This window comes from Podarcis pityusensis, assembly GCF_964106645.2.
Source record: "Podarcis pityusensis genome assembly, chromosome: Z".
NCBI classification, from domain to species: Eukaryota; Metazoa; Chordata; class Lepidosauria; order Squamata; family Lacertidae; genus Podarcis; species Podarcis pityusensis.
In genome coordinates this window covers 25,683,288-25,705,864 of record NC_138044.1, presented here as the reverse complement: position 1 = coordinate 25,705,864, position 22,577 = coordinate 25,683,288, and the positions used below count along the sequence as shown (strand labels likewise).

At 42.8% G+C, this 22,577-nt stretch overlaps 1 protein-coding gene across 2 annotated transcripts in view; it reads left to right on the top strand.

The window, feature by feature from the left end:
* Window positions 1–22,577, top strand: part of COL4A5 (collagen type IV alpha 5 chain) — a 134,009-nt gene that overhangs the window by 70,893 nt on the left and 40,539 nt on the right. For both annotated transcript variants that reach the window (XM_080990519.1, XM_080990520.1), the window contains 20 exons: window positions 120–155; window positions 269–310; window positions 427–519; window positions 1,376–1,429; window positions 1,529–1,585; window positions 3,507–3,551; window positions 3,639–3,692; window positions 4,839–4,880; window positions 5,352–5,484; window positions 6,586–6,759; window positions 7,095–7,178; window positions 8,225–8,317; window positions 10,434–10,504; window positions 10,609–10,800; window positions 12,681–12,849; window positions 14,360–14,452; window positions 14,545–14,649; window positions 15,535–15,632; window positions 16,713–16,863; window positions 17,269–17,382. In XM_080990519.1, the coding sequence (XP_080846645.1) occupies window positions 120–155; window positions 269–310; window positions 427–519; window positions 1,376–1,429; window positions 1,529–1,585; window positions 3,507–3,551; window positions 3,639–3,692; window positions 4,839–4,880; window positions 5,352–5,484; window positions 6,586–6,759; window positions 7,095–7,178; window positions 8,225–8,317; window positions 10,434–10,504; window positions 10,609–10,800; window positions 12,681–12,849; window positions 14,360–14,452; window positions 14,545–14,649; window positions 15,535–15,632; window positions 16,713–16,863; window positions 17,269–17,382 (1,900 nt within the window). The remainder of the gene's footprint in view (window positions 1–119; window positions 156–268; window positions 311–426; window positions 520–1,375; window positions 1,430–1,528; window positions 1,586–3,506; window positions 3,552–3,638; window positions 3,693–4,838; window positions 4,881–5,351; window positions 5,485–6,585; window positions 6,760–7,094; window positions 7,179–8,224; window positions 8,318–10,433; window positions 10,505–10,608; window positions 10,801–12,680; window positions 12,850–14,359; window positions 14,453–14,544; window positions 14,650–15,534; window positions 15,633–16,712; window positions 16,864–17,268; window positions 17,383–22,577) is intronic.

Genomic DNA, 22,577 nt, shown 5'->3' with positions numbered 1-22,577 from the left:
CAATAAATAAATAGCAACAACAGAGCCAATGCTCTGTTTCTCAGAAGGCCAGCATGGATTTATCTTGTGGGGTTACAGAAGTAGTCCTGGAGATTGACTGCTGTGTTTGTCATTTTCAGGGTCCTCCCGGCCCCCCCGGACTACCGGGTCCTAAGGTATAGTATATATTAACAGTGTTTGTCCTTGTTTGGTTGTTTGCATTCAGTCTCATGTACTTAGAGTTTGTCGTCGTCGTCTTCTTCTTCTTATCATTTCAAATTCCTTTTAGGGCAACATGGGCTTGAACTTCCAAGGGCCAAAAGGAGAAAAGGTAAGTGTGGGGCATGGAAGTGGAGACTGGGCTTTGATTCTGCTCATTCTTTGTACTGCTTCTATGAGAGTGGCCTAATGACGTTAACGTGCCTTGTTGTCTCCTGCGGGAATTAGGGTGAGCAGGGACTCCAAGGACCCCCAGGACCTCCAGGACAGCTTGGCGAACAGAAAAGAACAAATGATGTAGAGTTTCAGAAAGGTGATCAGGTAAGTGAGAGGAAGATGGTTCCACAGGGATTCTTCCTTCAGCCAACCTTCATGGGTTGCTCTGGTTTGCATCACACTGTACCCCCATCCCATCTGGGTCACACTGTACCCCCATCCCATCCGGCCCATTGTCCAGGGGAGAGTGTGAATGCCCCTGCCTTCACTGCCTGCCCATTCGCTTGCACTTCCTCCAAACATACTTTGTGCAGCCCAAAATGCAGGCTTGACCACCTACTAACTCCTGTGATCTCTGCATCTGCAGCAAATCTACATCTTTTGTCTGCAGTACCAACTACATAGCAGAGGCGGGGCTGCTGCTACAATTGTTTTAACTGTTTTTAATTTTTTAAAATTTGGGTGGGGTTTTTGCTTGCTTTTGTTGTGGGCTTCTGCTGAGTGAGGGGAGAGGTGTATCAGGAAAGAGGGACACAGCCTGCCTCACATAGCAGATGCCTCTAAATTCTGCTGGAACATAATAAGACAATCAATCTAGCAGGATGCTCATAATTCAGCAGCGTAAATTATAACATGAGATAAAGAGAAGGAGAGAGGAGAATTTAGAACAAGAATGCACAGATATGTTGGGAATAGAGAGGAAACCAGGGATAGGAGTGGAAGGGAAATATATGAAAAGAAGTTTTCTTTCTTTTTTCTATTCTTATCATTTTTTTTTAATGCAACAGTTGTTGTACTAATGTTAATATACCAATGAAGAACTGTAATAGAAAAGCAAATGAAAACAAATAAATCCTGCTGGGGCATTGTACCTTAGATGGGAGTGAAATATTAAGTCCTCAAAGGCAGAGATTTATTTTCAACTATATCGTCTTTCTCTCTCTTCCCCCATGCTTGACAGGGCGTTCCAGGTGACCGAGGCCCCACAGGTCCCCCTGGGTTTCCAGGTCCTCCTGTAAGTCAGTTCCTTTCTGAGTCATTTTTGAAATCATAGCAAAGTGCACTAAACATCTTTGTTGTCACGGGTGCTGACGCTGTGCTTCCTTTTTTCCAGGGTCTTCCCGGTGGTGGAAAAGGTGAAAAAGGTGAGCAAGGAGAACCAGGCAAAAGGGTAAGTAACTTCTTTGAACTCAACGTTTATCTTTCCAGACCTTGTATAACTTTGGGGATTCAGGTTGGGTCACCAAATACGGGGTAAGAAATTTTCCTTTCTCCTATGGTCCGCTAAGATAGTGGGTTGGTCAGTGGTTTTCCCTGGACAAGAAGGGCCTCATTGATGGCACACACCAGAATGCAGGTTTTTTATTCTGGGTTTAATTTAATCTGGACTGATTCCTGTTCTATCCTTGGAGTGGACACTGGCAACTATTAACAGAGAAAAACCTGATCACCTGGGCCAGCAGATCACACTCCTACAAAGGCTCATTATTTGGGGGAGAAGGGAGTGTTAATGCATGATTCACTGAGTGGCTGGGGCCTACAGATAAGCCACATCCAGTCATGGCAGACCAGAAGATGTAAATACATTTATTAATTTCATTTCCAAATCTCTCACCACGAAACATTGTCAGGTGATTTAACAGTAAAACAGAAACAATAAAAAGTATATAAAAACACAATTTCAAATCCAATAACTACAGAATGGGACAACAATCTCCACATAAAAGGATTGTTGAAGCATTCACAGAACTCACAGGCATTAGACTCTGTCACATGAAGTTTAGATATTTAAATTATAACAAGAACCCTTAACAGACTCACAAAACTGTCTCCCAAAGAGCTGAAATAGTAAGAAATGACTGCAAAGCCCATGTTTACAAAGCATTAACTTTACAAAACATGGAAACCACACTGTGAGCACTGGCTTTGCAACCACTCCTTAGAGTGTGATTTCCATATGTTGTAAAGTTATTCCAAGGAATTTTTCATTTTTTTCCTCCTGAAGCGTGTTCATCAGCAATATTTTAATACATATTGACACAACCAGCTTTAGCCACTGTTAATTTATTTTCTTATCAGACACATGGTAGTAAGAAAATCTTAGAATCCCCCAAAAAACTGCTATCCTTGTGGATTCTGTCAGCTGTCAAGAATGAGCTGTAAATTTAGCACGTCTTAGGAATGCAAGTGATTTATTGTTCATAATTTGCATCCGAAAACAAACATGACAATCTTAATTCCTTTGTGGTAGGGAAAGTACATGGTAGCACTGTGGGTTCCTTTTCTACAGCTCAGTATGCAAGAAAACTCTTCTTTTCTTTCCTTTTTCTTTTTTTGAGAAATTCACTAGGTCCCCCCTTGCCTTTCGTTTTTGTTGTTTTAGAAAGCCCTCTTTTAAGCCCTCTCTGGCCACACTATGCTTTCTACTTTACCAAAGGGACTTTGAGAATCGCGCCCCCCCCCCCAATCTTCCTGTAATTTGCAGAAAAGGAAGATCGATAAATATTACAGAATCAGCCTGGGAGTATTTCCTTTTCTGAATTTTTAAAATTGATTTTTAATAACAAACAATCTGCAAAAAGAAGAAGAAATGAAAGAAAACATAGGTTGGTTTTTTTTTAAAGGATAAGTTGTCACAACTGCAAAGAAGAAGCACTATAGGGTACAGCTCTGTGATTTATGAAGTCAATAATATGGTATACCAAGAGGAAAAGGATGTGTGGTCTGAATTAAAACAATTACAAATGTTTATTTCGTAAAAATAAGATTAAAAAACAACCCATTGTACTGTATTAAATCCAGACACTCACATAGAGCCTAAGTTTGTTTATCTGTTACATTGCCCTAAGAATTCATGCCATCATCTGTTTGCTATGCTTTTTACTCCTATCATTGTCAGCCTTGGTCCTTGTTTTAATTACCAATGCTTACTATGGGGGTTGCCTGCCTGTTGGTATTCTTCCAGAAAGTCGCGCTGGAGAGACATTTTTCATATTATCTTAGCAAGTGGTATGAACAGCACAATGTCAGTAGCATATTTGTGCTTCCGAAACTGCTTGATTGCTTTTTCAATACACATTTGTATTTTAAAGGGGAAACCTGGCAAGGACGGAGAGACTGGTCAGCCTGGCTTGCCTGTGAGTCTGTTACATTTTTCTTCCTTCTGTAATGACCTTTCACAGTTTAAGTTTTTTGAGGATTGATTCCTTCTCTCTCCATCATAGGGTTTGCCTGGAGGTCGTGGTATACCTGGTTTTCCAGGAAGAGATGGAGAGAAAGTGAGTATGTTTTGCAACACGGAAAGCTCATTTTATTTGTTTGTGTGAAGTATTTTCACCCCACTCTGGAGCCAAAAAGAACTCTTCTAGTTGGCTCGCAATCTAAAATAGGCTCCCAAGGTGTGGTCTGGGGATCAGCAGTGGTTTGAAAGTTTTGTACAGGTAGCTTGCAAAAGCGTCTCTCCAGAGTGGCTTCAGTGGCTACTTCATCATTCCCAGGTCCTTGTGGTCTGTGTGGAAGGTTTGTGGGATGGACCAGAAATGACAGAGGGAGGTTCTGCCTTCCTCAGAGGAATAAAGCCATGGCTCGCAGAAAGTCGGGGAAGGTCTCTAGGCTAAGTGGTCTCCCAAGAAGATCCTTGACTATTTATGAATGGTCTGCAGAGGGCGGAAAGTTTGAGAACTAGTGATATAAAGGGCATGATACAAAATGAAAATTGGTTGTTAGGGAGGAGGGGGGAAATGAATCCATTTCTTCGATGCAAAGTTCTTAAAATGGCAAGAAAATGGCAGCAGTTCAGGAGAAGAGGAGGTAAAAGTTACAGTGGTACCTCGGGTTACAGACGCTTCCGGTTACAGACACTTCAGGTTACAGACGCTGCTAACCCAGAAATAGTGCTTCAGGTTAAGAACTTTGCTGCAGGATGAGAACAGAAATCGTGCGGTGGCAGTGGGAGGCCCCAGCGGGAGGCAGCTGGGAGTGCTTCAGGTTAAGAACTTTGCTTCAGGATGAGAACAGAAATTGTGCGGCGGCAGCGGGTGGCCCCAAAGTGGTACCTCAGGTTAAGAACAGTTTCAGGTTAAGAATGAACCTCCAGAACGAATTAAGTTCTTAACCCGAGGTACCACTGTACTGTGTTCTTAGCAAGCCAATGGAATGGCTCTACCTCCCTTGGCTCTCTCTGTTTTAGCTTGATGGAATAGCGTCAGCTTAAGGAGACATGCCTTGGTAGCTCAGTCGGTGTTGTGGGTTCAAGCCCCATGTTGGGCAAAAGATTCCTGTATTGCAGGGGGTTGGGCTAGATGACCCTTGTGGTCCCTTCCATCTCTATGATTTTGCGGGGGCTTGGTGAAGCTTGTTTCTTAGCATAGTCAAGTGAGTGGCCCTGCTTCCCTATTAAACTTGCTGAATTTTTTTTTGGGCAGGGCAGTAAAGGTGACACTGGTCTTCCTGGTCCTCCTGGACATGTAAGTTTCTACCCATTCATTCTGTTTTCCCCCCCTCCCTTAAGTTCCCCTGTGGCATGTTGATTATGTTCATTTAATTCACTTATTTTTAATGTTTTGTTTTGTAATTGTAAAATGTTACAAAGTGGTATTATATATTACATCGGCTACCAACCCCGCCCCGCGCCAAGAAACCCTTATAAATATATATCAATATATTGCATACACAGCTTTTTTTTGAAAATGAGTGTGGTCTTAAGATGAATAATATGTACAGATGCTTTGAAGATGACCTATTATCTCTTTGCAGGAACCATCCCTTTGTAAATATCTATTCCAGTATGCTAAAAAACGATTACAGTTTTCACAATACACCATGATCTCCACTAGTTTGCTCCCAACCTCCATGAAACATAACTAAATACTAATTTAGCTTGATAGAATCTCTATCCTTTTCTGTGTGTGTAACTTTCTTTTAATGGAATATTCCAGACAATTCTAAGGCCAGACACTGGAACAACGGTGGGACCAAAAGGTAGTAAAGGGTTGCCAGGAATTCCTGGAGACAAAGGAGAACGTGGATATCCAGGCCAGCAGGGGCCGCCTGGCCTACCAGGTTCACCAGGTAAGACCCTTGAGTGTCCGGAGCATTAGGACCAAACACACATGAAGCGACTTCTCCCCAAAGCCAGTTCAGGAATCAGGGCTGATTTGGATTTGCACCCTGATTTTGTTCTGGATTCGGCCAAATCAGTTGCCCATCCCTAGTAGGAATTCTGTTTGTTTGTTTTGAGACATTTTATAATGTGACACCAGCACTCCCCAACAAGGATCCCACTGCCCTGCTTAAAGGTAAAAACCTGGGATCTACTGGAATCTTCTCACCATCCAAGCCTGTAGTGATAAATCAGACAAGCACAAGTGATTTTAAAGTTGTATTTAAGCTACAGCTATAACTGACAGAGTAGAGTAGAGAATACAAAATAATGCATCAAGGAATAAATAACACAAAGGTTCTGACATGTCCTTCTTGCTTTTCTCCTGTGCTTACTTTGATCGCATTCACACCTGACATATAAAGCACTATGTTGCCCAGGCATGCCCAATATGCCTTACTTTACTTCCGCTTATGTTGTAACTTCCTAACTGCTTTTCTATGATATAGTGTCCCCATAATGCAGAGACCCCTTGGTTATAATTATGCTGCATTAGATGCAAAGACACACACCTACTTTACCTTGGCCTCTCTGATGGTTATGATTATTTATTATTGATGTTATATATCACATGCAGTTTGGCTCTTTTCCTTGTGTGTTGGGCAAAACCAGGGGGCGGAAAGAAAACCCAGAGTTGATTTTAAGTATCTTATAATAACCAAAAGGCTTTACATAGAGGTATTTGTAGAAGCCCTCTCACTCCCAAGTTGATCTTTTCAATGTATCTTTCATCACCCACAGGTGTGTTTCCTTCTCTCTCTTATACAGCTTGAATTTCTTGTGTTTAGCTGTGAGATTTCACACCTGTACAACCCAAATGCTTTCCATGTGCCTGAAACTCTTACTTGCCAGCCCTTGTTGGGAGTGCCCATTTTAAATAGTTGCCTCTTGATAGAGCAACTTGCAAAAAAAGATGCTTTGCTTCATTGCCTGGTTGGTTTCCCTTTGCTTCTCTCTAAAAGCATCCTAATTTTGAATTACAAAGATGCTGAGATCTTTTCTCATTGCAGGAATTCCAAGTGTTGGCTCTCCCGGTACTCCTGGTTTTCCCGGTGAGAGAGGACAGAAGGGGGATCAAGGCCTTCCTGGAATCCCAATACCAGGGCCACCTGGAAATGATGGACAACGAGGCTTACCTGGCCCTCCTGGCCCCCCTGGGCCCCCTGGAACTACAATTCCACCCAGTAAGTAATGTTTTTTGGCTATAAATCAGTGGCTAAAATGCTCTTCATTTGAGGAATGGCTAGCTGGGTCTTCAATACACACAGTCTCAAAGCTTTTAGATGGCTCATGAATTCAATCCCTACCAACTCCAGGTAGGACTGGGAAACGCTCGTGTCTGAAACCCAGGAGAGCTGCTGCCAATCCGTGTAGACAATACTGAGCTAGAAGAACCAGCTTCCTAAGTAGCTTGTCAGTCTTACATGGGTGGATGGAAGATGGAGCAAACTTACTGAGCTTTGGCTCATCTACCCATAAGTTCTCTTAGCTCTTGAACTGCATTTGCTTTTCCTTTCAGTTGACAGACTCTGTGAGCGAGGACCCCCTGGCCGCCCAGGACTACCAGGAGAACAAGGATTTACGGGGGAGAGAGGCCAGAAAGGTGGGTTTCCACAATGCCATTGATTTTTTTACTTGTCTTTCATAGGCTGTGGTCCAAAGAGTGGTTTAGGTTCATGTAAGGAAATTCCACTGGTCCAATCCCAGTTTAACTTCTCTCCACCCACCGTTGTATTACAGACTTCTTCTGAAATTCCATGTAGTTTCCAAAGAGTTATCCATGTGATTTCTTTGGGTGGGTGGAACTGTTTGACAAAAGCATATCTAAAGCCTTCTGGAGGTCACTAAACTAGTTTCATCTAGACATGCTTCAGGATGCACTGATAGGAATTTAGTTATCCACTGGATAATTAAAAAATATGCCGATTTTTTTTTAAATCTTAAGATTAATGCAGAAACAGAATGGAATAGACATAAATGTGATAAAGGCCAGGAACTTGATTTGCCCCTCCCCCTTTTCATCTTTGTATCCTGTCCACTGTTTTTAGAGCCTATTCCACCACCAAAAGATGTGAATTGGAACAAGCATCAGCAGTTTTAAAGCTTGTTTTGTATGTGGATGTGATGACTGAATGTGGTGGATCTAGGGGAGACATTTTATATCACAGACTGTATCCATTGGCTGTAAAGTTTTGATTGCTGTTTTGTAGCGAGATCTTGCAAGATATCTCAATGTCTACATAAGTATCTAGTGTTTTCTGTTGAACTTTGACTGCTAATTCAGGCTTTCTGTAGGTACGTATTTGTAAGAAACCAGAGCTATTAAGCAGAGTTGTGTTGATCTGTCCTGCAGGGTACTTTACTCACACTTGGAGCAGGGTTTCTCTTATTTCAAGGGAAGTGTGGAAGCAGGGAAGGTGATGTTCGAGACTAAGCTGTACTTAAGGAAACAGTGCATAGTTAATTTATTGTGCCTGAGTACCAGACAGCTATTGCTTTTCCATGAGTGCACAGACTGCTAATCCAGTTCTTCTCTAATACTTAGGGGTGCATGCCGAATATGTACAAGAAGTCTGCATTTGAATACTTAAATGTACTCATACCCATAGGAAATGATACTCACCTCTTTATTTATGTCTTTGTTTCCAGGTGATAAAGGAGACACCTGTTTTAACTGCATTGGATTTGGCACTTCAGGCCCTCCAGGGGAGAAGGGAGTACCAGGTTTACCTGGAAGCCCAGGTATACAGTGGCTGCTTCCAGCCTTTATCCACCTTTTGATTATTCAGATTTAGGACTATGTTTTGATTTGTTTGCTTTACAATGATGAACAGCTTTCTAAACAACAACTGTGTATGTGTATTGGGAAAACCATGAGACACTCTATGTGTAGCTAAGGGATAAGTGTTTGTGTGTCGAGGTCCCCAAGCCACCCCTAAATAAATTCACACTTCACACCATAATTTTTGTTTAAGTTTTTGGCATAATTTTGGCCACAACTTTATTAAAATACAAACAATGTGAGTGGTTGCTTAGGCATTGGTTACGACTATCTGTCCCCGCCCAGGGACAGAACTGACATCCGCAAGCCTGCGAAGTCAGTAAGGGAAAACATTTTATGGGGAGTAGATGGAGCTGGGTGTCAGACCCTCACCTCCCCCCAAATGCTCCCAGGGGCTCTTACGTGGCCCTATCCCCCTTTACAGGGGTGTGGACAAAAGCATGGTGAGCCTCTGGATTCCTTTAATGGAATACCCTTGCAGCAACAGCATTGGAGGGGCAGGCACACCCAATCCATACCCCTCCACCAACCATTTTTTTCTAAAACCAATGCCTAACCGCAACCTTACAAGTTGTGACGATTTGCTACGCAGTAGGCAAAAACCAAATGGCACCAGCCAATCAGCCAAATGGACAAAATTCCTACCAGGCCCCTGCCCCAAAAGCAGACAACCCCATGACAGGCATAGCAAGGTCAAAATGCAACAAACACCCTAAAATTAGGGAGGGCCGGTGATCTGATGCACGCAGTGAAAAAAGGAAGCTCAACGCTGCGCGCAGGAAATATATTCAACTCAGGCTGTCACTCAAAATTGGTAACATCAAACTCTCCCCAGCAACCTGAGGAGTCCAATCACACTTTGGGCCAACCAAAACCAACTTGCCCAGCAACAGGGGGTGTCTGGTTAACCCCACCACAACCTGTGCTCTCCATGAAGGAGAACACACTTTGTGGGCATATTTATGGACAAAGCAGGCAAGCTGGTTAATATTCTAGTACATCTGCTCACATATACCTTTTGGTATTTGAATGTCCCACAGCTTATTTCCTTTTCTTGCGGTAAGTTTGATTGCTGGCAGAAGCAGGACCAATGCTTCCCACATGCCATGGTAGTACACCACTGTGGAATCAGACCACCACTAAGGATATCTATGAGATTTTTCCCATCTGAATTTCATCCTGGATTTGGATATTCCAAATCATCTGACCTTGTTTCCAGAGTGGCATGTGTTTTCAGATTGCCTTTCCTCCATTTTTTATATTGGTCAGACGACTGTGCATGCAAAGTACGCCAGTTTTTGGTTTGCATCTTTGCTCTGTCTCTCTCTCTCTTCTTTTTTGCACAGATGTGCATTAATTTGATCACAGTTCAAAAAGGAATCTTGAGGTGACAATGCAATTGCACCAGGTCTCCCTTTTTGTGCTGTCATTTAATCAATGCACACCCTAGAGGCATGCAAACTATCCGGATGCATCCCAACAAAGAACCAAAGTGGGACTGCTTCAGACAGATATAAGAAGAACTCCAGGGTGGAGAGAAGGGAGTGTGAGACCTGTTTTGGGACTGACAGGTCTAGTTTCTAAAGAGAGGTGATGATTTTACCAGGGCTCTCCAGTCAGAGTGTTCTGCACTCCCCTAGGACATGTGCAACTGGGTTATGCAATCTTCCTTTTCACACTGTGTTTATGTGCATAGGTAGCCTATTAAAAAGGAAAAACGGCAACTGAAATCTGTCAAACTACAAATTCTGAAATAAGTTTTTAAACCCCAGTTTAATTGGAAGGTAGATCATGGGGCAAAGCAGACCAAGAACTACATGCAGTGGAGGGGTTTGGGATCTGCCCATCCTTAACTGCCACTAGCCATAAATCATCCCCTGGACTAAATCTAGGAAACAGTCAAATAGCCTTTGTAGTGGCTACAATGAGCATTGCATCATTCCCCTGTGAGGTTTTATGGGAGTCTTCTAACATACTATCCACAAAGAACACTAAACAATTTGCATTGCCCATGTCATGCGTAGGCCGTTTTCTAGCTGCTCTTACTGATTTTTCCCTCCCTCCTTTCATGATCAGGTTCTATTGGTTTTCCTGGGCCGAAAGGTGATAAAGGAGTCCCTGGCCTTATTGGTAGTGTTGGACCACAAGTAAGCACCATTAATTGCTGTTTGTTGGGAGCATGGGGTTAGAGGGAGAAAGGGGAAAATATGTGCAATCCTAATTGCTGCAATAGTTAAAATTCTTTATCTAGGGTCTTCCCGGCCCTCCTGGTTCTCCTGGACGTCCCGGTGCAAAAGGCGATCCAGGTGATGTTCTTGCTTTCCCTGGATTGAAAGGCGAGAAGGGGAACCCTGGCTTCCCAGGCCCTCCAGGTCTGCCTGGGTTAGATGGATCTCGTGGACAAGATGGACTGCCAGGTCTTCCTGGGCCCAAGGGGGAGCCAGTAAGTGAATGTGAAACCATTGCACTTCCATTTCGACCAAGTGTAATTTGAGAGTGTTTTAAATGCTAACAAAACGCAATGGTCATTGAGTACTTAGCCAGTCTTCTGGGGGCTCCCAATATTGGCAGCCTCAGGGGTGGCTGGGGCCCAATGGGACTGGAAAGTTGGAAGCCATGGAGGCCAACAGTAGGTGGAGCCAAACCCCATGACTGGCAGAGCCAGCTAATTCTAGTTTTGTTCCCATCCGCCTGTAGATGAATTCTGCAAGGATAGCACTGAGGGTAGAGGTTGCATTCTACACCATATGTTTAAAGCACTATGACACCACTTTAAATAGCAGTGGCTTCCCCTAAGAAATTCCAGGAGCTGTTAAGAACGCTGAGAGTTGTTTGGAGATCCCAATTCCCCATACCCGAGCTATAATTATCAGAGTGGTTTGACAATAAATACCTTTTCAAAGGGAACTCTGGGAATTGTGAGGAAAATAGGGGTCTCCTCTAACACGACTCAGCACCCTTAACAAACTACAGCTCCCAGAAATCTTTGGGGAAAGCCACTACTGTTTAAAGCATCATCATACTGCGTTAAATGTATGGTGTGAAGGGAAAAGGTGACAGGTGATGCCACCTCTTGACATGGTTGTAAGTAGGAAGTCAGGCAGGTGGAGGCTGGTTGTGTACAGACTGTGGTTGGTGGGGCAGTGCGCTATAGCCCAACCTCCACTGGTAAGAAGTAAAATTAATAGGTGCAGCTTTTCCAACCATGATAAACTGGCATAACGTCCTCTCAAATGCACAGGTGGGCCATATTCCTCAAGGCAGTGCTTGCAGTGTGACTCCATTCTCTTTCAAGCTAAATGGCATTTTTGCATCTTAGCCTACTGCCAACCCACAGCTGCCATTGCTCAGTGGTGGGGGGCCACTGCTTTGCATGCAGAAGGTCCCACATTAACTTGCTTTTAACTCTGATTTGTGCAAATTTGGTGAAGTAACTAAAGAAATAATCTGCCACAGCAGATCACACACACACACACACACACACACACACACCTTGTGGCTGATATTGAAAGAGGAAAAGTAATTCTAGTACTAGCACTTACGAAAGGCTTAAATCAAATAATACTGTAATCTGTTATTATGTTATAAAAAGCTTAGATGTGTTGTGTGTTTTCGCAACCAAGTCGTATATAAATTGTGTTAAATAAATAATTAATAATGTTATTATTCCCATTGGGCCTAAATATTTGTTATTTCCTTTATATGAATTGCATTTTTTCTTATTTTGTTATTTACAGTCCTGAGCTTCTTTGGGAGGAAGGGCAGGACAGAAATTTAATAAAATACATGTTAAACTGTGTCATTAATGGATAATACAAAAGTATTAATTTTATTTAATTTCCTCTGAGTCTGCATCCATATTAGTCCTTCTTATCTGAATCCTAAGGAAAGTCACTGAAGATTACAACTGCTTTGTACATTGCAATCTGCCCCACCCACCCCAAATTGTGGGGACAAAGAAGAGAATGGCTATTTCCATTATGCACTCATAATCTGGTGAACCAGGTTTGATTCCCTGCCCCTCCACATGCATCTGCTGGGTGACCTTGGGCTAGTCACACTTCTTTGAAGTCTCTCAGCCCCACTCACCTCACAGAGTGTTTGTTGTGGGGGAGGAAGGGAAAGGAGATAGCCGCTTTGAGACTCCTTAGGGTAGTGATAAAGCGGGATATCAAATCCAAACTCTTCTTCTTCACTTGCCTTGGGTAGCTTCCCATAGATTTCCCATAGATTTCAAATGAGCTTCGTTCAATCCAAGTGTTGGGGGGGGGGGTTGGAGTGAGCTACAAACTCATTTTACCAACTTTCCCCTTGTCCTTTTAGGGTGGCATCAGTTTCAAAGGGGACAGGGGACTTCCTGGTGATCCAGGAATTCCTGGTATTCCTGGTGATCGAGGGCCTCCAGGATCTCCTGGATTTGGGCCACAAGGTCCCCCAGGCCAGAAGGGCGTTCAGGGTGTTTCAGGGCGCTCAGGAGCCCCTGGAGGTCCAGGTAAGTTTCTTTGTCTTACTTGACCAAACCACAAAAAGGAATGTTTGCATCATTGGGTCCAACAGGGATCATCCTTGCTAACACTAAAAAAAATGAACTCTAAAATGATCAATTTCATGAGATGATCTGTTGTTGCCGCAAAACTTTTTGTAACTCATCATTTAGCTTGTTTAAACCTTGGGGACTTCTTTTAACCTTTGTAGCTGAGTTCTCTAAAGATGACGAAAAGATAGTGTCATCAGGTAAGAGAAAGATCAAAGCTGTCTTCTAAAACAATTATATAAACACTTGTACAAAGCCTTGCTTGGGAATTCTGAGAAACCAAAAGAATCAGTGCAGTTTTGAAATCAGTGGTTAGAATCAGTGCAGTTTTAAAAGATTCAGACTGCCATCTTGTTTAAAAATGGTGTCCCAACTGTATTTAAACATTGACAAAAACCTGCTCCTTGATCCATCCTTGGCACCTTAGTTAAAAGGATACAGTGGCAGATAATGGGACAAACTCTTTTCTGCCTGAGACCCTGGAGAGTCAGTTGCCAGAGTAGACAATAGCAAATAGTCTGACCTAGTGTAAACACAACATCCAGGATGCCTCTAGTCTACATGTGCAGCAGATTGACTTGCTGGGGTTGCCTGGGCCACTTCTGACCGCATGTGAGAAAGACTATAATAATTTGTCAAAATGCATAACGAACAAACAGCTTTCTGAAAGATATTGATGATGGTGATAATGAACATGTATGTATTGCCCAATACTACTACTAGTAATAAAGATAATTCTTATTAGTATTATTTACATTTATACACTGCCATTAATTTGGTCCTCTGTGCAGTTTACAACATTCAGAAAATATGGGATACAGTTCAAAGGAAAAAAAGCTATAAAAGCAATTGCAAAAAGTATAAATCAGCACATAAGCTGTCTAAAAGCCAGCAGAAACACAGTAACATAACTTAGAATCAGCATAAAACCTGTAATGGGGAAATAATTTGGTACAATAAGTTAAATACCAGAAATGTCTGTCTGTTGTAAATTAAAAGACCTGGGAGAATTTGTGGTGATGATATGATGTGTAACCTGTAGATGAGATTCAGACCATCGACTGGGGTAAAATGAACCTAATTCATGCACTGTTAGCATCCATGTGAGTCTGCTAATGAAGGAAGGAAGTGCACAGTGGGAAAATGTGGCTCCTTCCCGCTCCAACATTACCCCAGGCTGGTGCCTGGAGACATCAGTTTGGGAAGTAACTTTAGAAATCCTTAAGCAACTTAAGTCCTGTATACTTGAAGGACCAACTGCCTGAACTCTTATATTCCAGCTCAATCACTGAGATAATCTGTAGGAGCATCGCTGGTTGTCCCATGAGTCAGTGAGGTTGATTTGACAATATGAAACTGAGCCTTCATTGTTAATAGCCCAGTCCTGTGGAATGCTCTTGCAATAGATATCTATCAGGTGTTGTTGGTTTTGATTTATAATTGTTTGCTATTATACATCTACCGCTAGGGCCCAAAGGGGAACCTGGACAAACTATCACAGAAACAGGATCTCCAGGTAACCCCGGCCCCCCAGGCAGAGATGGTGAAGTTGGCCTTCCAGGTAAATAAATTTGTTGCTTTTCAAAGTGAAATACTATTATTTACATTTTTGTAGTGGGTTTTTTCCCCTAATTCAATTGTTCCTGTTTGCAGGTGATCCTGGCCAGTCAGGGGCACCTGGATTGCCAGGCATCCCAGGCTCAAAAGGTGATCCCGGATTACCTGGCATTGGACTTCCAGGTCCACCAGGACCCAAAGGTTTGTCTCTATCATATTCTATGATGCCAGGGTGGTGTGCTGGCAAGATGTCTATAGTTAGTCTGTGGAGAGCTGGGTTTAAACCCTTGCCCAGCCGCAAAGCTCCCTGGGTGACCCTGGACCACTCACTATCTCCCAGCAATAACCTACCTTCTTGTGATGATGAAAGAGGTCCTGCTACATAGGCCACCCTGAACTCTCCAGAAGAAATTGTTTTTGGACCATAGACGTCAGAAAAACCTGATACTCCCCAGAAAAACCCCTAACCCTGTGGGGTTAAAAAAACCAAATCTGTCTGCTACAGTAGTCATGTGTTTAATTTTTAATTGGTGTGTTTGTATTTTTGTGGAAATTCTGGCCTCTCAGAAAGGAAATGGGAGAAGGTTTAGAAAAAGTTGGGATTTATCGTTATCTCCCCCACAACAACTTGTCTAAATCCATGTTTTAGATATAAATTGCTGGTTAATCATATCTGATTGGTTCTGTTTGGAGATAACAGCAGAATCAGGATATGGGAGAGAATCCCATCATATGAAAGGACTGAGCAAGAAGATCCTAAGAACACAAGAGCCCTGCTGGATCAGACCAAAGGCCCATCTTGGTCCAGCATTGTGTTTATCAGAGTGGCCAATCTGCTGCCCCAATGGGAAGCTTGTAAACTGTAAATAAGGGCAATAGTCCTCTCCAGCTGTTCTTCCCCAGTGACTAGTACTCAGAGGCATCTTGCCTTATTAATCCATCTGCAATGTCAAAACTTTAGCAGTCAATTTGATTTGAAACAAATTGTGTTAACAAACGGCAAAAGCAGAAGCTTGCAGAATCCCTTTTGAAGATTGCTGATGCTTCATGGTAGTGAGCTCCAAACCCTCTTCTTTGTTCTTTTAGGATATCCTGGGTTGCCAGGCCTTCCTGGTGTACCAGGAAACCCTGGAAGAGCAGGTCAGGATGGACCTCCTGGACTTCCTGGATTAGCAGGACAGAAGGTCTGTAAAGAAGGGTTCTCTCCATTTGCTTGGGATGTTATGAAGAACTATTGCATGCAATAAAAACAGTGGGGTTGGACTTTTCTGACAGTGCAAGCATGGTCAAACTTCCTGGCCCTATAAGTTACATTCATAATGCTTATATGGTTAAGTACTAAAAGATTGTTTGTTTGCTCCTGCCCAAGGTATGATAGGTGATTAGTGGTTGGAGTCTTCAGTACTGCCTCCAGTTAATGGGAGTTTAGAATTAACTAACAGGCACTTGGGTACCAAGTGGGAACCTCACAAATGCTAAAGGTGTCCAACACAAAATTCCTATTCCTCTTTCTCTGTAATTTACTATGCATTACCCACTCAAGACAAACTACTATGCTGGCAAATATAATACACTTCTGTAAAAGAAAAAGTTATAGCCGTGTACTTTTTCTTCTTCTTCCCCATAATAGTGAAAGGGGAAGCACAAAACCTCATTCTGCTGGATCAAAATTCAGATTTGGACCCTGAATAAAATTGGACAGCCTCTGAAGTGTTTCAGATCAAATAATGCTCTTTCCAAAGTATTGAATTAGGGTCTGAATCAAATCTTGTGGTCAGTGCATACCCTTAGTTTGTACTATTAACCACAGTTTAGAATGTTAAACCATGGTTTGAACTTACAAAAATATTGCAACAAAGTATGGTTTAGACCTGTTTGTCTGCTTTCCTTTCCCATCTACTCAGCACTCATATTTCTGTTGTTCAGCAATAACCATTAATATAATTTATTAATTTAGACATCATAAAAGCCACAATGATAAAAAGTGAAGGTTTGGAAAACTCACTTTGAAGCATGGGCTCTAGTTTCTGGCTTTCGGGCCAATTGCAAACCATAGTTTGCTAATTCGAACATAATGCGAGAATGTAGTTAAGCTACATTAATTGTTGCTTGGTGTGATAGCTGAATTATCAAGTCAAATGTATACTTATACCCCATTTCAGTAGTTACTGTAGTCAAGATGGGTTCACAATAAATATAAAAGCCACAGGAACAAAGCAAGAATGTTCTGAGTTATTGTTTGACTCTCTTTCTTATGTTGCAAGGGGGACCGTGGTTTTGGTGTTCCAGGACCAGCTGGGCCACCTGGGCCACCGGGTTTCAAAGGAGCACAAGGTCCCAAAGGTGATTTCGGCTTTCCAGGAAACCCTGGCCTTCCAGGACGGATAGGTTTTGATGGAACTCCAGGGCCTAAAGGTACAGATACTGCTAACTTTATGCTACCAGTCAGTGCAGACAATAATGAACTAGATGGGCCAGTGATTAGACTGTATCAGGCAGCTTCCTGTGTTCCTGTGCTTATGGAGTGTTGTGCTCATAAGCACTTCTGTCTGGTCTCAACTCAATGCCATCTGTGGTTAAGTAAGCTTAATCATGGTTTGATGTGATAGGTAACCTGACAAACCTTGGTTTACAGTTCCCTAAGTTACCTGTATTGGAAACAGTGGTTTTGGAAACCGTGGGTTGTGCTACCTATGACTTGGCATATCTTAAATTGAGAAACTGTAATTAACTATCAGTGTTCTGCTTCGTTGAGACTGGTTGAAATTACATCTGTTTGCAACCTTTTAAAGATTTGAGTTGTTGGATTTTTCTTTCCAGGTGACCTGGGACCACGTGGCCAACCTGGGTTACCAGGACCTCCAGGGATTCCAGGGATTGGCGGCCAAGGCCCACCTGGGGCTCCAGGGCCTCCAGGACCTGTGGGTCCACCAGGTAGGTCTCACAACAACTGGCCTGTAAATGGCATGATCCCAAATCCAACACATCAGAGTAGAAAATGAGGAAATTCAGGCTGACCATCCATTTGACTTTCTTCCATTATTCCCTTCCATATATAGCCTAGGGTTTTCCCAAACTTTTTGTTGCACTGAACAGGCTGAAGCGAGCCCTAAAATAATCAATATGCTTATTGCCATTTGGGCTGCTTTAGAATAGCTGGTCCATACTTACATGAAGCAAAATTATCCCACAGAACATTAGTAGTTCCTAACTGGACTCAAGAGGCTTAAACTCTTCATTGTACCAGTGCAGATCTGGAAATAACTGTTACCTTAGATCACAGTCACCTGCTTCCCGACTTCCAGTTGTGAAATTTGTTCAACAAAGCTTTTTGTATTTTATGAATGAATGAAGAAGATTCTGGATCCTGATTTTAGGTGAATTCTCAATGCGGGATTCAAATGATGGTGTGCCCGTAACATATAAATTATTATAATAAAACTCCTGTCCACAGAAAGCTAGCAGGTAATGGGGAAAATCGTTCTAGCTTAGCCTTCTCCCTAACCTACTAGATTTCTATGCAGACTTTTTAAAAAGGAACACTCCATCCTGTAACCATCACAACTATAGTCTGAAGTCGCACAGTCTAAACATAGGCTGAACCACAGTGAAGTGAGTGAAATGGGGTGCTTAAAAGACTTACAAGCATTACCCCTTCTACTTAGAGGGCAATTGACTGGTGTACTGAAGGAAATTTAAGTCCAGATATATGGAGTGTCATCACAAGGACATTGGGTTGCAGTCAACGTAACTTCTACTCAGAGTACACATAAGCTAGTCATGGCCATTAATTTCACTGGGTCTACTCTGACTAGGACTAGCATGCGATATACAAACCATTGTACTGTGGCACAAAATCAGACTGCAGACTCAGTGGTCTGGGAGTAAGCCCCATTGAACTCAGTGGGACTAACTTCTGAGTACATATCTTCAAGCAGAGGCTGGGCAGCTAAGTTGTTGTTGATGCTCTTGTGCTCTTGTGCTTATTTCCCTGCACTGAGCAGGAGGTTGAACAATATAAGATTACAAAGTTCTCACCAACTCTATGAATCTATGGCAGAGCTTTCATGATGGTGACACACTTTTTAGACAATCATCATTTTGTGACACAGTAATTCAGTTTTACTAGCAAACTGGAGGTTAAACTAACCCGTTTCCAGTCCCAGGAGCAGCGCAGGGAGCTTTCGTGTGATGCACGTATGCACAGCAGCCAACAAAAAATGTGTCACAACACAGAGTTTGGAAGCTCTGATCTGTGGCTATATCCACACTATACATTTTAAGTATTGTTATACCACTTTACGAGTCATGACTTCCCTCAAGAACTGTAGTTAGGAGACTTGTTAGAGCTACAATTCCCATGGGACGGGGGATTAATTATTAAACTACCCTGAGAGCTATTGCTCTGTGAGGGGAATAGGGGTCTCCTAACAACTCTCAGTACCCATAACAAACTACGTTTCCCATGGTTCTTTGGGGAAAGCCTTGGCTGTTAAAGTGGTATAAATGTATGGAGCTGATGTTGTCATAAATGTATGGTGCTGATGCTGTTATTCCACTATCAGTCTCTAACTGTACCTTGAGACAGGTGAAATTATTGGCCTACATCTAATTTCTGCCTACCATGGACATAATTTGCTTCACCTTTTATGGTGTCTACAGATTATCCTTCCCCTCTTCTGTATGTATAGTTACCTCACATTTAGAAATATTTTAAATGTCTATGACATGTATATAAGATATGCTTATATTTGGGTTTGTTTCACAAACGTGTAATCCATTGTAAGGTGAAAGCATTGTTTCTCTCCATATGATTTCCCTGAGTCAGAATTCTATTTTTCCTGTCAGGATTATCTCAGGGGGTGTTGCAGGGCCACACCGCTGGGTTTGTGGACAAAGATGGCCTTCTGTAGAGGTGCCCTTTGCCTCCACAGAGGTCATAAAATAGAAAGGGGGGGGGGCAGAGGAGAGCTGCCAATACGGTACAAGGAAAAGAAGAGAGCCAGATATATACAGGATACTATATACAGGAGTATAGGTTCCTCTTAACAGCAAGCCCAGGTGGTGAGTGCCAGCCAGTTATGTTGCTAAAACAGGACCACTGAGAAACAAGAGGGAGCTATCAGCATGCTTTTGGGGAACTTGAAGGTTTTCAGGAATGCAACTGATTTTTAGAAATAAGAACCTAATAAGAGGAAACATCCCTCTACCCAAAGCAACCTGAGGGCTGAGCCTGTTCAGTGGTGATTGAATGCAGAATGTCTATTGAACCAGAAGGGAAATAAGCAGAAAGTAGTAGGGGGAGGTCATGCCCTGCTTGGGGAGAATGGTTGGCTGGAACTTCCTTTGGGAGGGAAGAAACACTATAACATTTTTGCTTCAGGCCCCACTTTTACTTTGTTAGTTACACCCAGTATGTTTGGAATTAGGATCTTGTTCGGGTGCGTGCGTAACAACAGCAGCAACCAAACTCAGCCTTTCATCTTTTGTAATTACTTTGCTGCAGAGGCCGCATCCACACCAAACATTTAAAGCAATATCCTTCCACTTTAAATAGTCATGGATTCCCACAACAACTTTGGAGACAATAGTTTGTTAAGGATGCTGAGTTTTGTTTGGAGACCCCTCACCAAGCTATTCCCATCATAGAGCTACAGTTCCCAAAGTTCTCAGGGAAGAGGGATTGGTGACTGAACCACTTGTAGCTCCGTGAGGGGCATAGGGGTCTCTTAGCAACTCTGAGGGCCGTTAGCAAACTCCAGTTCCCAGGATCATTCCTTGGGGGAAGCAGTGTTAAAGTGGAACAATACAGCTTTAAATGTAAGGTGTGGTTGTGGGCTACTAGAGACAGGGATTATTATTATTTATTAAATTTATGTATCACCCTTCAGCCAAAGATCACAGCATGGGATTGGTTGTGCTTATTACAGTGCCCCTGATGACCCTAATTCAGAGTACATGGGGCCTAATCAATGATACTTACTCCTGTATACCTGGAGGTCTCCTCTTTTCCTTGTATATGTGGTCCCAACAATCCCTATGACGGTAGCACCTCTTTTTCAGGTTGCTCCTGTCACAGGAATAATTGCAGCTTTGTATACACTACCCAGATGCCATGTTAATGACATCTCTATGAAGGCCCAGCCAGGAGCCCAGCACACCTCCTGAGGCAGCCTGCATGGGCCTTGCATCTGAACAGGCCCTGAATCTGCACTGCAATAAACCACAATTGAAATGTTTGTTGTTCTTAATTAAAATAAAATATGAGCCACACTTTTGGCTACAAACTGCTTTAAGTACATGTTTTGGTCCTTGTGGCACACACCTTCTTTGCTGTGTTGCATGACTACTCATTCACCTCTTGTTGATTTTAAATATTGTTTACACCAATAATGTGCAAAAACATGAGCTGGAATATGTATTTCAAGAAAATCCATGCCTTGGGGTCTAAGTGTTCTGCATGATCACAAACTTATTGCGAAACAGCCATTCCAGCAACCATCCAGCATCACATTCTTAATGACTTTCATTTAAAAGGAGGGGAAAAACTCCCATAAATGTCTAGCATTCATGGCAGAGGAGAGATGAGACTAAAAAGGCCTAGGTAGCACCTGCAAAGGGTTCAGTTACAGTGGAGGATGTCTTAAGGAACCCATAGTCGCTGCACAGTAGACTTTTGAGAGATCATCAGGTAGCTGAGCTGCTGGCAGTCTTGGCAGGGCATTTGGCCTCATAGGCCAAGGATAAGAGCCCTCTGAATCTGGGACACAGGTAATCTGGCCTGCATTAGGACCAGAGATGACATACTGGGAAAACGATATTTTTAGGCCCAAGGGTGAGGAATCCAAACCACCTGCCCCACACCTTGTATGTGACATCAGGTGTTGGGTTGGTAGTGATGCAGTTGGATGCCTCTTTGTGGAGCCAATCTTTGCAGAAAGTAGGGTTGAACTCCACGTTCAGTCCTTGCTTGGTTACCATTTCCACCCAACACCCATTTCCACCCCAGCCTCATGGACCAACTTTGATAGACAGGCAGGACCATTCACCTGTCAGTCACCTAATGTCATTTTGTGATCTGGTGGTTGGCAGGTAGGTGGTCCAGTCCTCCTGCCAAAGTTAGCCTGCAGGATGGGAGGAGATAAAGATCTGTCTCATTGGGCAGAAAAGGTTCTCCACACCTGTTCTAAGCATTGGCTAAATCCCTGAAGTGAGGCCAGAAATCAGCTATTGAGGAAGGCCAGTGGAAACTGGCAAGAAGCGAATAGAAAGCACATGACAGTCAGAAAATTCCCAGAGTTCCCCGACAAGAGGGACTGGTTGCTAAATCATTCTGGGAATTGTAGCCTTTGGGGGAAAGAAATATCTCCCTCCTAACAGCTCTCAGCAACCTTTACAGTCCCTGGAGTCCTTGGAGGAAGCCATGACTGATAAAGTGGTAGTAGTGTAAATGTGAGGTGCAGATGTGACCCTAGTAACTAACCCACAACTCTCTGGGGACCTTGCTTATCTCTTCAAGAAATCAAATCAAAAAGAATTTGACTAGTTCCATTGACTATAGTATTTAGAATTACTGAATCATGGCCATGAGTGATTACATCGTTAAGAAGCACTCCAGTGTTTTTTCTCAGGGAATGGATTCCTCAAGAGCTGTCCAGATTCTTTGTCCCATTTTAATACCCCCTCCACACGACATGCCGTAGCTTCTCAGGTGAATCTCTGCATGTAACACTGCTTTGAATGAACATGTATTCACACATTGCTTGGGCTCCCATACCACCTGTTTGCCAGGCACTGAGTTTTGCCCATCATATAATTCAGGGAGAGAGAGCCTAGAGCTCTTCAGATTTAGTGTTGGACTACAGTTCCCATGAGCCCTATCCAGTATGGCCAAGAATGATGGGAGTTGTAGACCAACATCTGCAGGGCCACAGGTTCTTCCACCCTTGATGATGAATTTTTACTCTACAAGCATTTATTTTCCTTCGCATGCCCATTCTACCTGCCTTTCTCAAAACATATTTATGGTTCATTTTTCATTCTCCCATACCACTGTAACTACAGCTGTTCTTGTTAGCCTGATGGAATGCTGTGTATGACTAGAGCTTATACTAACAAATCAGCATTTA